Genomic DNA, 24258 nt, shown 5'->3' on the forward strand with positions numbered 1-24258 from the left:
TTTTGCGTATGGATTTTAAATATATATTATTTTGTATAATGCATACTTGCTCTACAACATTTGCTTGTAGACTAAAAAAACTGTTTTCTATATTTTTAAAAGAGAAAATATTTAGTCTAGAATGTAACATGCACATATGTATTGACTATATATAGAAGTTGGTGTTATTTTAAAATGACATATGTATAGAGGTTTTTCAACCATTACTTCACTGGCACAAAACATTTATAACTGCAAATACCTTCTTTTAAAAGCAAAACTAATAAAAGCGTGTACAACAAACGTATTTTGATATATATTATATGCATCAAGTTATAAAGGTTGGAAACATTGCAAAACTGTCTCGAGCAAAGTTTTTAACTTCACGATCTTCATCTTGACGTCAGTTCAGTGTCGGTCCTGGCCACAAGCAGAAGAAGCATGGGCTTCCAGCCGACACGATAATAAGTATTTTCGCCACCACATATTTATAAAAAGTGACTTTAGCCTAGTGGTTCTAAGAGAAACTAGATTTTGATCCGCGCTTTGAAAGCGCGGGATTTGTTTCCTGTTAACTATAAATATCAAAACCATGTATACTTGGGTGTATGTTATAGTAAAATAATAATTAAGATGCGTAATACTATTCGAGTTACATATTTGATAAAATAGTTTATGTGCATGAGTTAGTGACAACATTTTTCTCTAGTTTAAAAGTATTTATTTTTTATTCGTTAACTAAAACACCAAGATAAATTATTATTTATTTCCGCTGTCAAATTTTAAATTATGCATAAATTGTATTGTACACATATAATATTTATATTTTAAAGTGTAACTTAGGAATAAAGTGTGATTATTGTTCTTTTTTGAGGATATAGGATAACATATTTTTACCTTAACCATAAATTACTCATTTTTTATAATGCTTATAATAGCAATACTTTATAATGTTTATATTTTATAATTAAATAATTTTTTATCTAATTAAGACTGAGCTGGTTAATGGACCAGAATAATAATTTATTATAATTTTTAACTAATTATCATGATGAGCTGTTTTTTTTGGATCTAATACCTTAAGAAAAGCCCAAATAAAACTTAATTGGCCCAAGCCAGTTCTATGTTATACTGTTAATCGATAGACTTAAAGATTTTTTCCTTAGTCATGTTTCAGACACCTGCATTGGTTTGTAAAAAAAATAACTCTCAAATGGCGATTGAAGAAAGCAACCGGGTCTTCCACAATAAAACTCAGCGGCATCTCCAAGGTAAATCATTTCCTTTATGTACATATATTGTTGATACTCAGTTGAATTCAAAGCCCCAAGGTCATTCTTTGGGTTTTGATTTCTTTTGCATGTCCTCTCGGATGGCTTAAATAGAAAATATCGGATGAAATCGATTAGGATCTGAGGCATTCACAAGCCGATATTGGTGAGCTCGTTCGATTTGGTATCGAAATGAGAAAATCTCCAAAGGTTTGATGAAGTTAATATTCAGATACCATTTTTTTTTATATATTTTTTTCTCTTGCAAGGATTGATTAAGTTAATATTCTGTGTCTTAATTTTATAAAACATAATTTTGGTATAAAAATGTATATATTTACAAATTTAAATATAGTTATATTTATATATCCGGACAAATAATTATAAATAGTTTTTGAGAAACATATTTTCTCATTTTTTTATTTAACAATTACGTTATTATTAAAAAACTTTGGTATGAAGTATTTTTTATTATTATTATATGATGGAAACGTGTGTTGCTATGACTTCTAAGTAAATAAGTTCTTTTCCAAAATTTCAGCCGTACAAATTCATATGGACACCAACAATCGAAAGGTATACTTTTAAATGTAGATATGTTTGTTAAAATTGTAGATTCTTATAAATATATAATTGTTTTACAATAAGAAAAATAAAATAATGTTTTATTTAAAGCATATTATTATTTTCCTCCAAATAATCGTATTTTTTTGTATTTTTTAAAAATTTTGTTTAAGCAGATTATTCTTACTGTCTTTTGTTTTTACTCTGAAGTTTGCCAACGGGATTTCACAAACATCTCTACAAATGAAAAAATACTCATCATTAAACAATGACTGTGGTAAATACTATCGTGGGTGTTTATGATTCATGTCTTCAATATTTAACTGTCAATTATTTACTATATCGAGATATATACATATAGTTCTTTATAAGAAAAAAAATAATTTTATATTGTGATCATTTTCAGGGAATACAAAATGTTGTTAGAGTACGCTGTGCAATACAAACAATCAGTAGGAAGATAAGGGTTCTTCTTAATACCATCATACTATTTAATATCCATTTCATTGCTTCCTTGGGTCAAAATGTTAATGTTAAATACACTATTGCAACACCAAGAATCTAATGTTTTTTACAGATTATTTATATACGTTAAGAAAAAACAAATAAGGAGATTAAGATAGTACTGTGATGGCATGAGTCAGTAACTAACGTAAATCACGTAATAGATTACTACTCAAATCGTATTAGTACTGAGTTGTGAATAGAACTGAACTATTAGTACTGTGTTAGGAATTGAACTTATTCTGGATAGGTAGGCAAATGGGGACCGTGTGCTGATTGATGATTCCTATTAAAAATTCACGGTTGAACCTATGATTTAAGATGTGTTAAAAAAAACCTATGATTAAAGATATGTTACCTTATGTTTCTTCAGGTGAACTCGATTTTCTTAACTCCTTTCTATTAGATTGGAGAATTCAAAGCTGAACTATTAGTAGTACTGTGTTAGGAATGGAACTTATTCTGGATAGGTAGGCAAATGGGGACCGTATCCTGATTGATGATTCCTATTATAAATTCACGGTTGAACCTATGATTTAAGATATGTTAAAAAAACCTATGATTTAAGATATATTACCCTATGTTTTTTTCAGGTGAACTCGATTTTTTTAACTCCTTTCCATTAGATTGGAGAATTCGAAGCTCCCCAACATCTATGACTTTTCCAACGATGTAAACATTTAAGAAAATAATTAAGAATAATATTATTTATCTGAAAATAAATATAGTACAATATGGATAAATAAAGAAAATACCAATTAAAAATTCAGTCTCTAGTCTTCCATTCAAAACAGAATTGGATATTAATACTATTCATCTGAAAATAAATATAGTAAAATATGGATAAATAAAGAAAATACCAATTGAAAATTCAGTCTCTAGTCTTCCACTCAAAACAAAATTGGATTGTTCCCAAAGATTTCAAATAGTTATTCCTACAAGTAGCATGAATTATGATTCCCTGGAAGAAATTTAAAACAACACATACATTATTCACGATGTCAGTAAAACAAATCGTAAATGAAAACTTACAAAAGTCGCATTATTTACCTTTTTGTATGCAAATATGATCTCTAAACTCTCACCAAACCCTGACATTCAACAGTTTCCAAGTGGGGATGACTTTGGCTTCAATCCACCAAGTTTTTTCCATGGTTAAATTTCATCAAGGTACACAAATCTTTTTCTCAGAAAACATTATAAGAGATACATTTTGAAATCAATGTATTTGAATTTGAGGTTCAAATGCTGTATATATAGAAAAAGAAAAGATCGTGGATTTAGGATATTTCAATTCAATACAGTTAGAGATTATAAGCCGGTAGTTTAGTAAAATCATATATCTTGTGAATCAAGTTTATGCAAGTTATAGAAAAAAAGATTTTTGGGTATATTATAATATAGATTTAAGTTACCAAATTCTGCGGTTTCTTGTTTTAATTGGTTGTTATTGATATTTTGAAGATATGAAAATATGAAGATCGAGCAGGTATTTACAATTAAGTATATTCACTACTGTTATTTAAGCAACTTCCTAAATTTAGTTTATTTGATTAAATTTTAGCTTTTTATTTAATGGTATAGATATTTATGGTTACTGATTTGAAAAAAAATTGATATCTATGATTTAGTATATTCGACATGGTTATGCATGGAAATTCCGAAAATTTAGTTTATTTTACCTTATTTTTAGCTTTTGATTTAGAATAAACTTTTATGTATGTAAAATTTTATTCCATAATAGAGATTTAAAGTACCAAAATTTGCGGTTTCTTGTTTTGATTGGTTGTTAGTGATATTTGGAAGATATGAAAATATAAAGATCGACCAAGTATTTATAATTTTCTTTAATTCGCTATTGTTATTTAAGCAACTTCCAAAAATTAAGTTAAATTGCTTAAAATTTAGCTTTTTATTTATTGGTATAGATATTTATGATTATTGATTTGAAAAAAAAATTGGTATTTATGAAATTTCTTAATTTTAATAAATTATATATAAAAGAGGTTTTGGGGGTTATGTGTTCGTTTATATCTCATACTATACATATAAAATGGCTAGCTTACAAAGATATGAATAATGTAACATGTAAGTTTTCTGGTGAAATTGTTTGTAACCAAAACATTGATTGGAAGTGACGAATGGTCGATACACTGATAGTAACAAAATGTTTTGTTTTTGTTTGGTAGCTTCAGAATCCAATAAGAACAAACACGTTGAAGCTTTGGTGTACATGGAATATTATTATCAATATACAAAGATTTTGTACATATATGTCTATTAATTGAAGTTTATTTTAAAAGTAGCTGTTGATATGTAATCTTACATTATGGTTCGATAGGAAGGAAACGCTAAACACATAGGTGTTGTTTTTTAAATAAAAGGATTTAATGCTGTTTAGATAAAAAGAAATTCAAAAAATACAGAATTTAATTAAAAACATAGCTTAAAATATTCCAGTGGCAGAATATTGTAAATATTGTTGAAACAAAAGGGTGTCTCAAAAAAAGGGCCTTCTGTTTTAATAGTATTGATTACCAGTGCTGGAAGTGCTGAGTTCAATTACCCCTGACAGCCTTTTGTTTTATTTTGACCCCAAATATAAAATAGGACACATGTCACTCCCATAACGCACGACTTGATGACGTGGCATCAAAGGAGGGAGGCGAACATATTTTTATATATATAGATAGATCTTATAAACATATTTTTAAAAAGATTCTCTAATTTATTATTTGACATTGTTATTTAATCGTTATATTAGTAAATATTTTAAAAAAAAATAACAAAGTAAAATGTATTAAACAAATTATTATATATTAATAATTCGGAATAATAAATATAAAAATAATGTTATAGAATTACATAACAGACAACAATAAAATGAAAATTATATATTTTAAAAAACTTTGTAATAATAATATTAAGATTATACATTTATAAAAGATGAAAAAAATATTTGATTGGACTAGACGACTAACATGGGTGAAGATCGAGAAAAGAAAAAGAGTTGACCAAAAAAAGAGTGAAGAAGACACAGTCGCTTCACTGTAGCTGGGTTCGTTGAAGATCTTCTTCCACGGAACAGTGTCGGGATCCTTTGCTATGTCTCTTCATTTCCAGCTTTTTCCATCTCGATAGAAAAGAAATTTAAGACGACATTGTAGTTACAGTGATACTTTCTCCATAGCAACCAAATCTGTAAGCTCCTCAATCCATCGATGCTTCGTCTAAACACCTTCTTGTGTCTAATGGAGACTGCGTCTGTATGAGAGACAAAAAAGAGTCAATTCCTTTGCTGCAATGAGAATACTCACTCGATTGGAGAGATTCGACATCCGCAGATTGCTGTCGGGCATCATCGTTACCGTTGGTTTAGTTGTTCTACTTGTTCTCTGTTTCGGTATCCCCTGTCGCAATTCTTTTTGCTTGTCTCCGGTTAATGTTTCAGGGATCGTAGCTAACTCCAATGAAGTAGTCTCTGTCGTTAAAACAGAGATAAATCTCTCTAGTGACGATGATGATGATGAATATGAAGAGGAGACAAGAAACAATGGTTCTTCTAGAGAAAATGTAAAAGTAGAACTCAATGTATCCATTAACTCTTCACCAAATGTATCATTGGGGAAGCCTGAAATGGCGGTCGAAGGTTCGGTTTTGGTTAGGAGTAATGTTTTGCCTATTTTGAAAAGACAGAAGCAAGTAGCTGCCACAGATTCCATATCTCAGATGAACTCATTGCTGATCCGGAGTCTTTCTTCTTCTCATTCCCCTGTAAGAGTCTTCTTCATTGTTGACTTTTCTCATCTAAGGCTTTGTCTATTAGACAAGGTAAGTAATGTTTTGTCTAATTTTCTTTTGGATATGCAGAAGCCTCGTTGGTCATCTGCTCGAGACTCTGAAATGCTCTCTGCCAAATTCGAGATTGAGAACGCTTCTGTTGTTCATGAGTCTCCTGGACTCGATGCTTCCGTTTATCGAAATATCTCCAAGTTCCTAAGGTAAGCTGTTGAGACTTTGGTATGTTTGGAGTAGGATTGGTGATATGTCAAAAGACTCACAGTGTGTTATACTTAATACTTATCTAGGAGTTACGACTTGATGGAGAGGAAACTTAGAGTTTATGTGTATAAGGAAGGAAAGAAACCTATATTCCATAGGCCCATGCCTCGAGGAATCTATGCTTCAGAAGGTTGGTTCATGAAACTCATGGAAAGCAACAAGAAGTTTCTAGTAAAAGACCCGAGGAAGGCTCATTTGTTCTACATACCTGTCAGCATTAAAGCTCTCAGGACCTCTCTGGGACTGGACTTTCAGACACCAAAGGGTCTCGCAGACCATTTGAAGGAATATGTGGATTTGATAGCAGCAAAGTACAAGTTCTGGAACCGAACTGCTGGAGCCGATCACTTTCTTGTTGCTTGTCATGATTGGGTATACACATCATTCTCTTTCTCTCTTTCTTTTATAGCTTAAAGGTGAGGCCAAGGAACATTGTTTCTTCATGTTATTTTCAGGGCAACAAACTTACAAAGAAACACATGAGTAACAGTGTCAGAGCACTTTGCAACTCAAATGTTGCACAAGGCTTCAGAATTGGGATCGACACAGCTCTACCGGTCACGTATATACGCTCTGCCGAGTCTCCTATAGAGTACCGTGGAGGCAAAACTCCATCAGAGAGGAAGATTCTTGCATTCTTTGCTGGAAGCATGCATGGCTATCTCCGACCGATCCTTGTGCAGCTTTGGGAGAACAAATCACCTGACATGAAGATCTTCGGCCCAATGCCTCGTGACCCTCAAGGCAAGAAACAGTACCGTGAATACATGAAGAGCAGCAGGTACTGTATATGTGCAAGGGGTTATGAAGTCCATACGCCAAGGGTTGTGGAAGCTATAATCAACGAATGTGTTCCTGTTATCATTGCTGACAACTACGTGCCTCCCTTTTTCGAGGTTCTGAATTGGGAGGAATTCGCGGTGTTTGTGGAGGAGAAAGACATACAGAATCTGAGGAACATTCTGGTGTCTATACCTGAAGAGAGATATATTGGCATGCAAGCTAGGGTGAAGACTGTTCAGCAACATTTCCTGTGGCACAAGAAACCTGTCAAGTTTGATCTCTTTCATATGATTTTGCATTCTGTTTGGCACAGCCGACTTAACAGGGTTAAAACCAAGTCAAGGCATTGACTTAGTATATATGTATGTGAGAATATTTTAAGGGCTTGTTACAACTTTTCATTTTGTAACGTTGTCGAACTTCTAAGTTAGTTAATATTTCAAATAATACAAAGATGATTCCATGTCAGATTGGGAATGTCTAGGAGGAGGCTACAACTAGCGAATAAAATTTGAATAAACTGATGAAGCAAAGCTTTTATAGTATTTGCTTGCTTGGTGTTACTTTCATTTTTTTTTCATACATAAGCAACAATCCAAAATAGAGAAGGATAAGCTAATTAATACAATACACAAAAAGAAACATGAGAAAGTTAACATGTTAACGATTGAATCTAAAAATAGAAACCAATACATTGGATCTAATCAGCTGCCATGATCAAAGAGGTAACCTCATTCAAGAGCTCTACCTTGTCATGTGCACATTTATCTTTCATAGTCTTCAACATCTTTTCAAACTTTTGACATTCAAGTTCATTAGCATGCAACTTCTTCATCTTCTCTTGGGTTCCCTTCTTAGTCTCAGTTGGCAGCTTGGTCCATTTTTCTTTCAAAAAATCCATACCAAGAAAGAAAGAATTTTCATCCCAATCAGATCCTTTCTCAACAAGTGAAGACTTCTTCATATCTCCTCTTTTATAATTACTAGCTTCTTGAGCCTTCTTACCCTTAAGTGAAGAGACCAAGTCACGCTTCTTTGATACTCTCCCCTCACTCTTCTTTAACTTAGCGTTAGCAGATTCAAAAGCTATCCCATCTGCTCCCCAAATAGCCTTTGATAACTGAAAACACTTTTGTTGATGAGGATTCAAAATGGAAGCCTGTTGTTCACTGCTCTTCTCTTTAGCTGTATATTTGTTGTTCATATGACGAATCTTGTCCCTGAACTGATCCAAGGTAACATCAGAGCTAAAAGAACCCTTCATTGATTCGTAAAGTGAACGCTTATCTTCTAATGGATTCTTCCCTTTGTAATCAACTATGCCTTGTAGCAAAACAATCTCATCTTTCTCACTAAACAGTCTCTTCTTAGTTCCCATCTTCTGACCTTTCTTGGCTCGTTTCGAACTCACGTTGCTACTTGAGATCCCTTCACTCAGCCGCTTCCTCCCTGACAGCTGAGCCTCGCCGGAACTCCTCGGTGGAGGATCTTCTGGTTCGTCCTCATCAGAAGAAAAGATGGTGTGCTGGTGCCCTTCTTCATCTTCATCTTCTTGAGACGAAACAAACTCTATTTCTTTCTCGCCGGCGCTTGAAGATGGGGATGATGGTGGATCTTCGAATGGGTGCTTGAGGTTATTTGCCATTGTAGTGTGATTGGCTTTTTGGATTCTATGAGTGCTGAAAGCTTTAGTGCTTTCTGTACAACAAGTCAAGAACTCACTCTTAACTCTTAAGCTAAAGACTCTTCGGTTTCCCTGTGCTTTTCTTAACACATTAGAAGGATTTTTTCTTTTTGTCGTGCACGACACACTTTAGTTTAGAGCAAGCTAATAATTACACAAACATAGAGTCTGTTATAAAAGTGAAAGTGGAAAACACGTGTAAAATAATATGTGGTTGGAATGTATCTGGTTCGCGAGTCTTCCAATGACGTCATCACCATCTCAATTAATTATTTTTTACAGTACTGTCACCTCAGGTGATGAAATCATCTTGAGAAGCCCGGTGAATATTCCTACCATGCTTGCTCCTGTGAGCATCGCTTTAACCTTTGCATATGATAGCCAGAAATGTTTGGTAGAATCTAGCTAGTCTCGTCGTCGGTTATATTAACCCTTGCTGGCTTGTTACCGAGAACTCTAAATAAAATATGTTCAGTTACAAATTATTTATTTTATTTTTTTGTCAACAAGTTACAAATTATTTCAAAAATTGTATTTAGTTTAATAACTTTCTTGTCAAGTATTTAGTTTTTTTTTTTGTCAACTGTCAAGTATTTAGTTTAATAATTTATTCTTCTACTTTATATATTTATGATTTAGCTATATATGTAATATATATTATATTTAAATTTACTGTTTTGAAAGTTAATAAAACACACAAAACCTTTTGTAAACTTTTTTCTTTTTTCGTAAACAACTACTGCCTACAATGCGACGTTCTAGCAGACGATATCATCGCAACAGCCGTCGACGAAGAGGATCTACCCGGAGGTACTGGCGGGCGGCGCAACGTATTCACAACTCAACGCTCGCTGTCAACCCACAGCTCCTTTGAGGATTGTTACCAACGGACAACAGAGACATACGTCAGTGGTTTTCTAATGATACGTAAGTTAACGTGAGGCCATTGATCATTGGTCTTATAGCACCCATCTACTTACGATTCTTGGCTCTCTCTCTCTCTGGTGCTTTCGATGATGACTGGGAATGTCTAGGAGGAGGCTACAACTAGTGAATACAATTTGCATAAACTGAAACAAAGTTTTCTATAGTATTTGCTCGTTTCATAGGCAACAATCCAAATAGAAAATCATAAGCTAATCAAACACACAAAAAGATGCCAAAAAGTTGAGATCTTAGGTTTTAAAACAACAAAGGCACTGAATCTATGTTGCGATCACATAGCCATTGCATCTAAAAAGGAGAACCCAATATATTTTTATCTATTCTACTGCCATGATCAAAGAGGTAACCTCATGCAACAGCTCTACCTTGTCATGTTCACATTTAACTTTCATATCCTTCAGCATCTCTTCATATTTTTGACATTCAAGTTCATTAGCATGCAACTTCTTCATCTTTTCTTGGGTTTTCTTCTTAGTCTCAGTGGGCACCTTGGTCCATTTTTCTTTCAGAAAATCCATACCAAGAAAAAACGAACTTTCATCCCAATCAGATTTTATCACAACATGTGGTGACTTCTTCATATCTTCTCTTTTACTACCATCTTGAACATTATTCTTACCCTTACGTGGAGTGACTAAGTCAACCTTCTTACTCTCCTTTGATTTACCGTTAGCAGATTCAAAAGCTATCCCTTCAACTCCCCAAATAGCCTTTGACAACTGAAAGCACTTCTGTTGATGAGGATTCGAAGCAGAAGCTTGTTCACCCCTCATTTCTTTAGTTGTATATTTCCTCCTCATAGTCCGAAGCTTCTCGCTAAACTGTCTCAACGTAATATCGAAGCTAAAAGAACCCTTGATGGATTCGTAGAGTGAGCGATTGTCTCCTAATGGATTCTCCACTTGGGAATCAATTACACCTTGTAACAAAACAATCTCATCTTTCTCACTAAACAGTCTTCTATGATCTGCTCCTATTTTCTCACCTTGTGTATACATTCTCCTGGCTCGCTTCGATCTCACGTTGGTTGAGATCCTCCTACCAAACAGCAGAGCCTCGCTGGAACTCCTCGGTGGAGGATCTTCGGGTTCGCCCTCATCAGAAGAAAAGATGGTATGCTGCTGGTCTTCTTCATCTTCTTCTTGAGATGAAATGAACAAGAACTCGCCGGCGGCGCTTGAAGATAGGGATGGTGGATCTTCCAATGGGTGCTTCATATTATTTGCCATTGAAGTGTTGCGCTGAAAGCTTTAGGGTTTTATGAACAAAATAAATCTCTTAACGAATATAAGGAAGGTTTTGAAAATGGAAGAGTCTTCCGTTTCCCATTGTCATTTATGATTAATTTAAGTTTTAATATTTTATTTATATCATATTTAAGCCAAAATTATTACAGCTTGATATTTAAATACACTTTCCTTTTAATTTTTTAAATAAATATAAAATAACTTTAAACTAAAAAAAAAACAATTAGGAAACTAATAAACATTTCAAACGGAGTTCTAATAATACGCTTTGTAGTATGTGCTGATTTGGTGTAACCATTGATCAAAAAGCTCTTCAAACGACATCTTGTTTTGCTTGTGATGCAAAGACATGTTGTTTTCACACATAGGCAACAATCCAAAAATAGAGAATCATAAGCTAACACACAAATACTCACAAAAGCACAAAAGAAAGATAAAATCTTATGTTGTTTTTAATACAACACTTAAAGCATTAAATCTAAATAAAAAGAGAAAAAGACTAGGATATCACCAAACCAAGTTTATGTTCCCAAAGTAGCACTCAAGGCTCAAAGTCACAAAAATAGGTTTCATTAAAGAGGTAAATATACACTTATACCCCCTTGGGTTAATTAATCCAAATCTTAGGGTTTAGAGTTAAGGGATGGAGTTTTGGAATTAAGGTTTAAAATTTTATTAAAAAAATACTAAAATAAAAAATAAAAAATTTAAAAACAGTTTCAAAAAGTATTTTTAAATTATAAAAAGAAAAATTTGAAAAAAAAAAATTCGAAAAAAAAAAATTATAAAAATTTCGAATCTGAAAACATATAATCTGAAACTATAAAAAAAAAATTTCTTTTTTTATTTTTTTTTATTTTTATTTTATTTATTTTTATTTATTTTTGTTTGTTTATTTAATTTTAAACCAAGGGTATTAGGGATATTTTACCCTTTAATGAATGTCATTTTTGTGACTTTCTCTTTCTAGTGCTATTTTTGAGACATAAACTTCAAAGGTGCTATTATTGACAATTGCCCAAATAAAAACCCATAAACATATATAGACGATGATATTGAGCCATTGCAACCAAAAAAAGAGAACCCAATAACTAACAACTATACATGGATCTAATCAGCTGCCATGATCAAAGAGGTAACCTCATTCAACAGCTCCACCTTGTCATGTGCACATTTATCTTTCATAGCCTTCAACATCTCTTCATATTTTTGACATTCAAGTTCATTGGCATGCAACTTCTTCATCTTCTCTTGGGGTCCCTTCGTAGTCTCAGTTGTCGGCACCTTGGTCCATTTCTCTTTGAGAAAATCCATACCAAGAAAGAAAGAACTTTCATCATCCCAACCAGTAGATTCTTTCTCAACAAGTGGTGCCTTCTTCGTATCTCCTCTTTTACTGGCTTCTTGAGCATTCTTACCCATACGTGGAGTGACCAAGTCACACTTCTTTGTCAATCCCCTCCTCTCACTGTCCTTCGATTGGCTGTTATAACTGATGGAAGATTCAAAAGCTACCCCATCAGCTCCCCAAATAGCCTTTGACAACTGAAAACACTTTTGTTCATGAGGATTCAAAAGAGAAGCTTCTCCACCCCTCATCTCACTCCTTGTATATTTCTTCTTTAGAGTCCCAATCTTGACCTTGAACTGATCCAAGGTAACATCAAAGCTAAAAGAACCCTTCATTGATTCGTAGACTCTGCGCTTATAGTCTAATGGATTCTTCACTTGGGAATCAATTATACCTTGTAGCAAAACAATCTCATCTTTCTCACTAAACAGTCTCGTAAAACATGGTGTATTACTTCACATCTTCCCACCTTGTGTATAAACTTTCTTGGCTACATTCGAAATCGCCGAGTTGGTTGTGAGACGCTTCCTCCCTGTCGGCTGAGACTCGCTGGAACCACAAACATCCTTCTTGAAACCAGATCTCGGTGGTTCGTCTTCTTCTGAAGAAAAGATGGTATGCAGATGCTGGCCTTCTTCTTCTTCTTCTTCTTCAGACTCTATTTCTTTCTCGCTGGCGCTTGAAGATGGGGACGATGGTGGATCTTCCAATGGGTGCTTGGGGTTATTCGCCATTGTAGTGTGATTTGGCTTTTGGATTCTATGAGTGTTGGAGCTTTAGAGCTTTCTGTTCAAGAAGTCAATAAAAGTGTTTAGAAACAAAGCTTGAATCTTTACTGAGAATATGATTTTCATTCATCTTAGTTACATCGATTACACTTTTTTTTTTTTGAAACACCGATTGTTACACATAAGTCTTTATTTATACAACTAAGTGAAAACCCTAGAGTTAGGACAGATGTCTTCATCTTGCAGAGTCTCCAAGATCTAAGGCTAAGAATCGACTGTACCGGTGCAGAGAGTTTGCTTTCGTCAGCTGTACTTTGCTTTTGCAAATCTTATCTTCACACGGAGGAGATAGCCGTTGCGCGGGTGTTTCAAACTGATGTGGGCTTGAGATGATTGCAGCTTGTTGTCTGGGCTTAGAGCATGATTATCAATGTCCCAGGCTGAATATCTTAGTAATAAAGGGGTCAAATTTAAATGAAAAATAGACAATTAAGGGTGGGACGTCGCTTAACTAAGAACTTTTTGTGGTCGTCCTAACGAGCCACGTGTCGTGTTGTGGAGAGAACGATGATATTTCGGGAGAGGAAAATCGAGAGAGAACGATGAGTTGGTATTTGTAATTTTTTTTCCTTATTTTTTTTTTCAACTTTGTACTTTTCTTATGTTTTCAATTTTAATGTTATATGTTTTATTTTTAACTAGGTGTTTTGCCTGTATAAACTTCTTATAAATATTTATTAGTGTATGTTTTGTTAATCTAAAACCAACATAATTAGTTATTATTTATGGTTTTAAATAGTTAAATCAAACATCAAAGTATTAATATATGTCAAATATTTTTTTTTATCAAAATATATACTTACCAAAAATAATGTTATTACTTATTAAAATAAATAATTAATTTACTAAGAAACAACTAAAAGTCCTACCAATAATCTACACTTTTGGGATTGTATCTTAATTTTGTCTCTTAACATCAAAATAATAATAAAATAAGCTAAGGACTAAAAATTAGTCCTACTAATAATCATGCTCTTAGACTCACTCTGTTTTGCTCTGTCTAATAATCAAGAACTCTCTCTCTCTCCGCAAATTTAAGAAAGAAAGATTCCAACTTAATTTTGGAAGACTCTTCGGTTTCCTAATGTTTATCCAATAGGTTAATATTCCAGATTTTTGCTTAATCTCCAATTTAAGTTAAACTTTATTAAAAGTGGTGACGTGTTTATGAAAAATGAGGAAAAGTACCATCTAAGACAAATTTAATTTGGTGTTACAAAACACACAAATTTAATTTTTATAGTTATAGTATTTATTTCATGATAAAGTAAAAATGGATCATTCTAGAATAGAATATTTTTTTTTGTAAAAAATAGAGTAATGATTTAATTTTTATTCAATATTATATTCTTCACTCTAAATGCAGTGGAGTTGAAATAAAATTCAATGACAACAGAAATTTACTTTATAATAGAAACAAAACACATGAGATTGTATTTACCAACACAGTTTCGGTAAATTAGCAATATACCAATTCTAAGACCATCTCCAATGTATTTCTCTATTTTTACCTCTAAAATAGAGGAACTCTATAATAGAGGTGGGTTTTACTCCAATGTATTTCTCTAAAATAGAGATCTCTACATATAAAGCAAAATATAGAGGAATGCTATTTCTTCCTCTATAAATAGAGGAGAAAATAACAATCTCTATTTTAGAGACAAAAATAGAGATAGGTTGGAGTGATTTTGCCTCTAAATGCTAAAAGCATCTTCAAGGAGATTCTATTTTTTCCTTTATAATTTACACTAAAATAGAGTAACTCTATTATAGAGTTGAATTTGCTCTAATGGTTCACTCTATAATAGAGTTACTCTATAATAGAGTGAAATATAGAGTAATTTTATTTTTTTACTCCAAATATAGAGTGAAAAACTAAGAATACTCTATATTTCACTCTATTATAAAGTGAACCATTGGAGCAAATCTAACTCTATAATAGAGTTACTTTATTTTAGAGTGAAATATAGAGAAAATTATAGTGTACCATTGGAGATGGTCTTATAAAGGTAGAAATAGAGGTGGGTTAGAGATGCTCTAACTATTCAAACACTGGACAAAATCGATTATGACTCTGATATCCCTACACCCTGAGCCATTTGGGAAAAACTTGGAGTAGGCAACATTTTATAAGTAGACTCGCTAAGATATGATAAACTGTCATAATATTTCCTCTTTATAAATGACTCTTTGTATCAGATGAAAAGAAAAAAAAAATGTAGCTAGTTTATAGTAGAGACACAGACGCACTAGCCCAAGTTTGAACGCCTTTCTTTATCTATAAACCTCTCACTTTGAAAGTTTTAAACTTATTTCTAATTGAATCATGGAGACTAGTAAGATGACTTGCAGGGGATGCATTTGGAGAAGAAGATGGCTTTTTTCTACTGCCAACATTGCGGCGTTCGAGCAGACTGAGGATATCATCGCAGCCGCCGTCGACAAAGAGGATCATCTACTCGGAGGTACTCGTATTCACAACTCAACATTCGCCGTCAACAAACAGCTCCTTCACAAGGTACTCACAAGAGAAGGTAAGAAGCGGCGGCGTAGCAGAGATAAATACAGAGGTTGTGGTAAGTCAGCTTAAAAACTCTCTCCCACAATCGAGCTCTTTAGCTATATATCTTTTCATGCTTGTGACCCAAGGATATAGTGAGATAGCACGAGTTTGTATATCAGATTGGTAATGTCAAGGGGGAGGCTACAACTAGTGAATAAAATGTGCATAAACTGAAACAAAAGCTTTATAGTATTTTGCTCATTTGGTGTAACCTTTGACTAAAAAGCACTTCAAACGACATCTTGTTTTGCTTGTGATGCAAAGATATGTTGTTTTCACACATAAGCAACAATCCTCCAAAAATAGAGAATCATAAGCTAACACACAAACACCACGAAAGCACAAAAGAAAGATAAAATCTTAGGTTGGTTTTAATACAACACTTAAAGCATTGAATCTAAATAAAACCCATAAACATATATGTATATATATATATTGCGATCATTGAGAGCCATTGCAACTAAAAAAAAAAAGAGAACCCAATAACTAACAAAACTATACAGGGATCTAATCAGCTGCCATGATCAAAGAGGTAACCTCATTCAAGAGCTCTACCTTGTCACGTGCACATTTATCTTTCATAACCTTCAGCATCTCTTCATATTTTTGACATTCAAGTTCATTGGCATGCAACTTCTTCATCTTCTCTTGGGTTCCCTTCTTACTCTCAGCAGGCAACTTGGTCCATTTCTCTTTCAGAAAATCCATACCAAGAAAGAAAGAACTTTCATCATCCCAATCAGTAGATTCTTTCTCAACAAGTGGTGCCTTCTCCATATCTTCTTGAGCATTATTATTACCCATACCTGGAGTGACCAAGTCACGCTTCTTTGTCAATCCCCTCTCACTCTCCTTTGATTCAAAAGCTATCCCATCAGCTCCCCAGATAGCCTTTGATAACTGAAAGCACTTTTGTTGATGCGGATTCGAAGCAGAAGCAGCTTGTTCACCGCTCTTCTCTTTGGCTTTATATTTTCTTTTCAGATTACGGATCTTGTCCTTGAACTGAACCAAGGTAACATCGAAGCTAAAAGAACCCTTCATTGATTGGTAGAAACTGCGCTTATATTTTAATGGATTCTCCACTTGGGAATCAATTACACCTTGTAACAAAACAATCTCATCTTTCTCACTAAACACTCTCGCAAAAGATGGTGTATTATTATTAGTAGTTCCCATCTTCCCACCTTGTCTATAAATTTTCTTGGCTACATTCGTTGAATTACTCACGTTGGTTGAGAGACGCTTCTTAGAGACAGATCTCGGTGGAGGATCTTCGGGTTCGTCTTCTTCTGAAGAAAAGATGGTATGCAGATGCTGCTGGTCTTCTTCTTCAGTCTCTATTTCTTCCTCACCGGCGCTTGAAGAGGGTGGATCTTCGAATGGGTGCTTGAGGTTATTTGCCATTGTACTGTGAGATTTGGCTTTACAGTACAACAAGTCAAGAACTCACTCTTTCCAAATTTAAGAAAGATTCCGACTTAATTCAGGAAGACTCTTCCGTTTGCTTAATCTCCAATTCAAGTTTAAACTTTTTTTTTTTTTTTGTAACTGATTTCAAGTTAAACTTATTAAAAGCAATTATGTATTTATGAAAAATGAGGAAGAGTACCATCTAAGACAAATTTAATTTCGTTTTAAAAAAAAGACAAATTAATTGTAATATTTATTGGTGTTTCAAAGAAATATAAAACGTTTTTTTTCTTGCCAAACTCGAATAAATGTATTTTAGTTTTTATAGTTAAATCATTTTAATTATTCTTTAAATAGGCTTCTACAAAATCCGACACCCATATCACCCCAATCTGTATCAGAAGCTTTGCGCTACCAACAGACAAGAGATAGAGATACGCCAGTGGGTCTTGTAATGATGATGATAACTTGTCAGTGCCATTGATCATTGGTCTTGTCGCACCCATCTGCTTACGATTCTTGGCTCTTTCTCTCTGGTGCTTTCGATGATCGGGTTGGTTTTGGTTGCCTCCTGTGAATTTCTAACTATCGCGCAGGCTTCCTGAGGAGGCTGATCATGATTTCTGTGATGTTATAGACCAAATGGTTTCTGTGTGTGGAAACGAAGTTTAGGAGGTTTGGTTTCTGAGGAGCCTGATCATCATGATGAGGTTGATGCAGAGTTACCAATGCTTATGCAACTTCTGAAGAACCTTGAAATGAAATATTATGAACTTAATGCTGAAACCACTGGTAGAAGAATCTCTTTACAAACACTATCTATCTTCCTGCATGATTTGTTCGTCTCTCTGGATTTTGCTAGCCTTCCTGAATGTCCTTCTCTTTCGCAGAAGATGAAAAATATATATATTTTGTCGTATATATGGCACGGGAAAAACGAATTAGAAGCAGCATCAGCTGATGACACATACATAACCGTTAATAATCTGTGGAATCGTTACGAGGATGTAAGAGAGAACCTTTTGTTTCAAATTCTACTTATGGAATATGTTTACTAGCTTTTCATACACCATCTCTTTCTTTCACACACATTTCGTAGGAATCTGAACATTTTATGAAACACTGATGATGATGTTGGGACTTCATCCAGGAGGGGAAGAGGCTCTTCGTGTAGTTGTACTGTAGTAGTAGTTATGCAAGAAAAAGCCTAACCAGGTCCTTTGAGACAATCTGCTTCTTTTCTGTCCAATTCATACAGAAATTAGTGTGAACAAAGACAAAAAAATAAATCTTGAAATTCAGATCGTGACAGAATCGAAGAAACACCCAAATTATTGAAAAATGACCAAATGGTTGCAAAAGAAACGAAACAGAGGTGTTTGCTACTCTGCAACCATATAAAAAAGAGTAGATACACAACACCAATCAAGAAACAAACGAATTCGCTATTACACCGCAACACGAGTTGTTGTCGCCACTCTTTTGCCTCCAGCTCCAACACCATTCTTCTTTAACGGATCAAACTCTTGCACACCAAACGGACTCCTATCACGTTCTTTGTTGCTTGATCTCCCACCCACTCGATCCGTCGATTCAGCTGAGTTCGGTTCCCAAGAAGAAGAAGTTGAGTATCCCTTACGTTGCACCACACAGCTACTTCCCGTGATACTGTTGCTTCCGGAAGATTCTTGCTCCTCCATGTCCTCCAAGGAAGAAGCACCTCTCTTAACAGTCACGTACTTCTCAAAGCTTGGCTCCATTAGATCCGCTTTCTTCGCTGCTGCTGCTGCTGCTGATGTGAAACTGTTGAGCTCGCTTCTTTGGTGTTTATTCGTAGTGGAGTTAAGGTCTGAAACTGCTTCAACGATGGAGCAGGCTTTGGACATAGATGAGCTGATGGCATTGACATTGACACTCTTCTGATGGAAGTTTTGAATGTCTTCTAGAAGCAAAGCTGCGTAAGATGCTGGTGCATTGTTGTTGTTGTCGATGTTGTTTGAGAGCAATGCTTCGGGACTGAAATCGAAATCACGTGACTTCCTCAATGATCTGCTCCTGCTCATAATCAGAGGCTTGGGGATTTCAGTTCCTGACACCACTATATTACACTCTTCCACTGCCTCTTGCTGCTCTCTGATGACTCGGCTCGGGCTTGCGCTTCTGCGGATTGGAGCTTGAGTACCCGTTTTAGCATTCATCTTCTGAAACACAAACATTACAAAAACACATTCATTCCAATAATACCAAGTTCTTGATTGTGAAACATCTGTTTCTTGAACATCAACAACATTCATCCCAACAATACCGAACTCTTGATTGGATTCATTACCTGACCCTCGAGATTGGCAGATTCATTGTCTCTGTTCATCATCTTCTTGTTGCCATGAGGTTGTGGATAGGCCAAAGAGTTGGGATCAATCTCTCCCAAAGGGTTCCTCCTGTAGGGAGAATGTTCAGTTTTCCTCCTGAGCTTCGACGGGGAAGGCTGAGCGTTGCTTCTTTGCGGAGACTGAGCTCTTGCCGGCGACTGTGACCTCGGAGACGCCACGTGTCTCTTGACAGCAACCCGTTTGATAGAAGCCTCTGCGGCGTTGTGGTTGCTCTTGTCTTTATCCGTTGCGGGAACGGAGACGAACTTGGCAGGTCTATTGTTGTTACTCGAATTTACAGAACTGCCACTGCCGGCGCACGAATTAGGGTTAGGGTTCGTCTCCGATCTTCTTCCCGGAGATCTGCTAACTCGTCTGCTTCCGCTTCCCCTCTCCCTACTTCCCGATCGGTAGCTCTTCGAGTCTTCCCTTTCTCTGCTCGGAGTCCGTCTCCGCCGCTCCCGAGGCGACTCTCCGCCGCCGCGTTGGCGCTGCCGATGAATCCGCCGCTCGGCTTCTTCCTCTCCTCCGTCTTCCGCATCAGCTTCGTCGGCGTCACCGTCGCGGCTCCGCTCGTTCTTGTCGAAATCGAAGCTCCTCTTGGATCCGGAGTACCTCCTGGTTTTCGCCGCGGCTGAGTTGCTCCGGCTTAGCCTCCCGCATTGAATCAGTATAGCATCTACGTCGGCTGGAGTCTGATTCGTAGTGCCGGTTGATTTCTCCTCGGAAGCAGCTGAATCCTCCGGATCTGTCGTCGTCGTCGTCTTGGATCGCTCATGGCTCCTCCGATGTTTGATCACGAACACTTCTTTCCTCGGGTTGATGTTTTCTGCTTCGTTCTTGGGTTTTGATTCTTCTACTTCGAGCTTCTTCGCCTGTGCTTCAGTCTCTGGTTGCTGAGGTTTATCAATGGCCGATTTGTTCGGATCTGGGGATACTCCACTCGGGGAAGACGATGATGGAGAAGTCTTCTTGCTGAGGCAGCAACCCATTTGAGAGAGAGAGTGTGAGAAATTGAATTGATGAGAGAGAAGACAGAAACCAAATTCAAAACTTCAAATTCTGAGGAGAAGAAAAACGTTTTAAAATGCTTTTAGTGGCAGGTCGCTTTACTTTATTTATATCCTTATATGGCTGGCTACTTACTTTCTAATTTCACATTTAGCTCCCCAAACACAAAATCGCTCTTATGACTCTTGAGAGCATCATCTCTCATAATATAATTAAGGAAAACATTAAAAATTTATTAAGCTGGGTATTTTAAAACTATGAGATATATTGATATAAGTTTTTAATTGTTTGAAGATATACATAAATAAATATTTTTATTTATATATTCATACGTAGATTTAAGTTAAACGAATTTAAGCTAAGTTACTATACCCAATCTCTGGACTAGATTGAAAACACTGGAAATTTTGGGGTTAATTGAAAAATACTTTTTTGATCAAAGAAGTGATATTTGAAATTTCCAACAGTTAGCACAAAGAGAGCCGTTATACGTGTACGAGAGAGATGGAGAGGAATCGACGATAAGGGTATTTTCCCCGCTTTGTCTTTTGAACTTTTGTCCAAAGGAAAGTCATCTATACTATTATTTGAGAAGTGAATTTGCTGATTTGTCATCTTCTCCATGATTTTAGTTAATTTGCTTATTTGTCATTTTTTCCATAATTTTAGGATATTTTGCTAATTTGTCATATTCTCCAAGATTTTAGTTAATTTATTTACTTGTATCTTTTCCATAATCTTAGGATACGTCATTAATTTAATTAATATTATTATTTAAATTTTTATTTTGATATTTATATATTTATCATGATATTTAATATAATTAATAAATATTTAACTATTCAAATGATATATATACAATTATTATTTTTAAATGTATATTTAATATATAATTATTATGAATAGATATTATCTAGCGATAATATCATCATTACTTTTATCTTATATTAATTTTATAATTTTAATGACTAATATTATAGTCAGTTTCTCTGATTTTTATTGGAATTATTGATCAAATACAGATTATTAAAAAAAATTATATATAAGTATACTAATATATCTGAATTAATCGGTTTCATTGGTTTATTCAGTTTGATTGCTTAATATATTGAACCATATTCATATACTGCACTTTCTTAAAATAACATCCATTTGGTTTATTCGGTAGAACTAAATCCAAATTATTTTCTCTATTTCGGTTTGGTTTGGTTTTAAATAGTTTGGTTTTACCGGATTGAACACTTCTAAGCTATTTTTATTTTGTTAATCTTTTATATTTGTGATTTTTATCATCCTTTCAGTACCACATGATTTATTTTCAGTTAAAATACAATATATGTTAATTTCAATACAAATTTCGTAATTTAATTATTACTATAGAAAGATTTTGATTTAAAATCTACATCTTATAAATAAAAATATGAAACAAAAGAGAATAATTTAATACATTGATTACCAATATGAATATTAAAATTTTATATTTTATAATAATTTAATTTTTTATCTAATTGAATTATTTATATTTTATAAAGATAAAAGTTAGAATTAAAAAATTTTAAATATATTAATCCGCACAAGGTGCGGGACATCAACTAGTTTTATTAATATTTCAAAACAATCTTTATTTAATTATGTAAATTTAAATTTCTAACGGCTAAATGCATGTTATGTGTTTTTTTTGTCCGATTATGAAAAAGAATCTTTTTTTTTTGAACACCTATGAAAAAGAATATTGGGAAGATTTCCATGGTAATTAAATAACAATGTTATTCAGTGACAATTGTTCTACAAAAGACAATACTGAACAAACAACACATTTCTTTTTTTTTTTTAAATAACATTGCTTGGTTAGGAGATAAGCAAATAACTATGGTGATTTGATATAAACCAAAAACATAAGAGGCAGTGTGGGAATTTTTGTTTAATTTTGGGTTTGGTTTGGTTTGTTTGGTTAGTTTATGTTTGATTAAACTCCAATCAATCTCCCCAAACTAATTTTGGTTTAGTTTAATTTGGTTTAATTCGGTTTGGTTATATAGTGATTTTGTATTAGTTGTTAAAAATAATTTATACTATTATTTGCGAAGTAAATTTTTGCAACGGAGCTCTCACGTTAAAAGTTATAGCGGTTAATATTGTTTATACCCTTAATGAATAAAATGTATAATTAAATAGTAAGAATTACCAAAATCTGAAAATATAATCATAAAAAGAGATAATTTTTGTATATATTGTATTGTTATCTGAAAATGTCTTTTAGTAAAAAGTTAAAAATATGAATTATATATAAAAAGTTAAAAACATAAATTATATAACTAAATATTAATCAAATAAAAATTTTAATTATATAATTAAAATAGAATATTGAATTATCCAAAATATAAAAATAAAATTAAAAAAAAAGAAGATAATTTCTATATATATATTGTATTGTTATCTGAAAAAGTATTTTAGTAAAAAGTTAAAACATAAATTATATAGTTAAATATTAATCAAATAAAAAAATTAATTATATAACTAAAAATATAATATTAAGTTATTTTATGATTTATTTTAGTATGATGAATATAGTGTACAAAGAACTTTTCAAAATTATGAAAATGTTTAAGCCCACATCGCGGGCAAAACACCTAGTTAACTTAGTAAAAAACTAGAATATGAAAGTCTCGTTGTATGAAATTTATTCTAGCTAAAAATCCATTAATCAAAATCAAACTATTCAACTTAGTTACAACTTATAAGAGCTAAGAATATGAACCATTGAGTTTTTTTTTGTCTTATAAAACATCAGGGTTAGAAATAAAGAATATATATAATATTATACTTTAGGATATTAATTTTTTAAAAATGTGAAAATTATTTTTAAAAAATATAGATAAACATGGCTTTTACTTAAAAATAAATACATTGGTTTATTGTTTTTTTGGTTTGGCTTTAATCGCACTGAATCATTCAGGTTGAGTTAAACTTCAACCGATTGAGTTATGCATAAAGTATGGATTGAGTTGAGTTGATTTATCTTTAGTTGGTTCGGTTCAGTTTGATTATGTTTGGTTCTTTTATAGTTAGGTTTGCGGATCAATTCGCTCCGGTCCGCCGCGCTCCACTGTGGATCGAATCATTTTTATGATTCAAAAGTCTGATCCGTATGATCTGCAAATAAAAAATCTTATACTCGCATCCGTCCTGCTAAAATCTGCCGGTAACTGCTAGATCCGTAGATAATATTAATTATATTAAAAATAATTATTTTAACTATATATTAATTATTTTTAAATAATATATTTATAATTTTAATTATATAAATATTATAATATTCATATATATTTTTACGAAAATAGTTTTAAGAAAAATATATTTTTAAAAAGAATTATGTGTTGGTGAATATCTGCGGCTGAAATTTGATTGATCCGCATCCGTCCTACGTTAAAAACACTTAATCCCTACCCATAAATCAATTTTCAAAACCACTCGATCAGCACCCGTTCCACAGTGGATCAAACGAGACGGGGACAACGGATAATGATTTAAATTCGCTGCCCTAGTTTCTTTGGTCATTCCCTAGACTGTGTATTACCATAAGTGTAATACCAAATTTTCATCCAAAGTTTCCTTTCATTAGGATTAATATTTTCACTAATGTGGTATCAAAAAATTGTTTTGTGTCCAATTGATGGTTCTCTTCGACTCATTATCCTTTTTAATCAATTTTCATTTTTTCCAG

At 33.5% G+C, this 24258-nt stretch overlaps 6 protein-coding genes across 20 annotated transcripts; 1 reads left to right on the top strand and 5 right to left on the bottom strand.

Moving 5' to 3' along the window:
- Window positions 1–1136: 1136 nt before the first annotated feature.
- Window positions 1137–7631, top strand: LOC103863704 (probable glycosyltransferase At3g07620). 13 transcript variants are annotated; one of them, XM_033289636.1, is made up of 9 exons: window positions 1140–1250; window positions 1365–1460; window positions 1792–1826; window positions 2025–2990; window positions 3424–3488; window positions 4508–6092; window positions 6189–6319; window positions 6407–6752; window positions 6836–7631. In XM_033289636.1, the coding sequence occupies exons 6-9, from the start codon at window positions 5622–5624 to the stop codon at window positions 7511–7513; spliced, it is 1626 nt and encodes a 541-aa protein (XP_033145527.1). In that variant the 5' UTR covers window positions 1140–1250; window positions 1365–1460; window positions 1792–1826; window positions 2025–2990; window positions 3424–3488; window positions 4508–5621; the 3' UTR covers window positions 7514–7631. The 13 variants fall into 13 exon arrangements, with proteins under 13 accessions (XP_033145523.1, XP_033145527.1, XP_033145528.1 ...); XM_033289637.1 differs by having other exon boundaries at window positions 5291–6092; XM_033289634.1 differs by having other exon boundaries at window positions 2025–3488.
- Window positions 7632–7764: 133 nt separating this feature from the next.
- On the bottom strand, window positions 7765–18138 carry LOC103863701 (probable transcription factor At1g66420). Its single transcript, XM_009141452.3, has 2 exons — window positions 16122–18138; window positions 7765–11447 (listed from the first exon to the last, which is right to left on the bottom strand). The coding sequence occupies exon 1, from the start codon at window positions 17146–17148 to the stop codon at window positions 16249–16251; it is 900 nt and encodes a 299-aa protein (XP_009139700.2). The 5' UTR covers window positions 17149–18138; the 3' UTR covers window positions 7765–11447; window positions 16122–16248.
- Window positions 7864–8808, bottom strand: LOC103863852 (probable transcription factor At1g66420). Its single transcript, XM_009141617.3, has one exon. It carries the CDS (start codon window positions 8806–8808, stop codon window positions 7864–7866), a length of 945 nt encoding a protein of 314 aa, XP_009139865.2.
- On the bottom strand, window positions 10110–11021 carry LOC103863853 (probable transcription factor At1g66420). The gene has a single exon (XM_009141619.1). The coding sequence runs from the start codon at window positions 11019–11021 to the stop codon at window positions 10110–10112; it is 912 nt and encodes a 303-aa protein (XP_009139867.1).
- Window positions 11923–12865, bottom strand: LOC103863854 (probable transcription factor At1g66420). The gene is made up of 2 exons (XM_033289640.1): window positions 12860–12865; window positions 11923–12719 (listed from the first exon to the last, which is right to left on the bottom strand). The coding sequence occupies exon 2, from the start codon at window positions 12636–12638 to the stop codon at window positions 12150–12152; it is 489 nt and encodes a 162-aa protein (XP_033145531.1). The 5' UTR covers window positions 12639–12719; window positions 12860–12865; the 3' UTR covers window positions 11923–12149.
- A 235-nt stretch (window positions 18139–18373) lies between the features above and the next one.
- Window positions 18374–21069, bottom strand: LOC103863705 (uncharacterized protein At1g65710). 3 transcript variants are annotated; one of them, XM_009141458.3, is made up of 3 exons: window positions 20481–21062; window positions 19484–20441; window positions 18374–19355 (listed from the first exon to the last, which is right to left on the bottom strand). In XM_009141458.3, the coding sequence occupies exons 1-3, from the start codon at window positions 20513–20515 to the stop codon at window positions 18603–18605; spliced, it is 1746 nt and encodes a 581-aa protein (XP_009139706.1). In that variant the 5' UTR covers window positions 20516–21062; the 3' UTR covers window positions 18374–18602. The 3 variants fall into 3 exon arrangements, with proteins under 3 accessions (XP_009139706.1, XP_009139705.1, XP_009139704.1); XM_009141457.3 differs by having other exon boundaries at window positions 18374–19352; window positions 19484–21069; XM_009141456.3 differs by having other exon boundaries at window positions 19484–21060.
- Between the last annotated feature and the right edge of the window lie 3189 nt (window positions 21070–24258).

This window comes from Brassica rapa, chromosome A04 (genome assembly GCF_000309985.2).
Source record: "Brassica rapa cultivar Chiifu-401-42 chromosome A04, CAAS_Brap_v3.01, whole genome shotgun sequence".
NCBI classification, from domain to species: domain Eukaryota; kingdom Viridiplantae; phylum Streptophyta; class Magnoliopsida; order Brassicales; family Brassicaceae; genus Brassica; species Brassica rapa.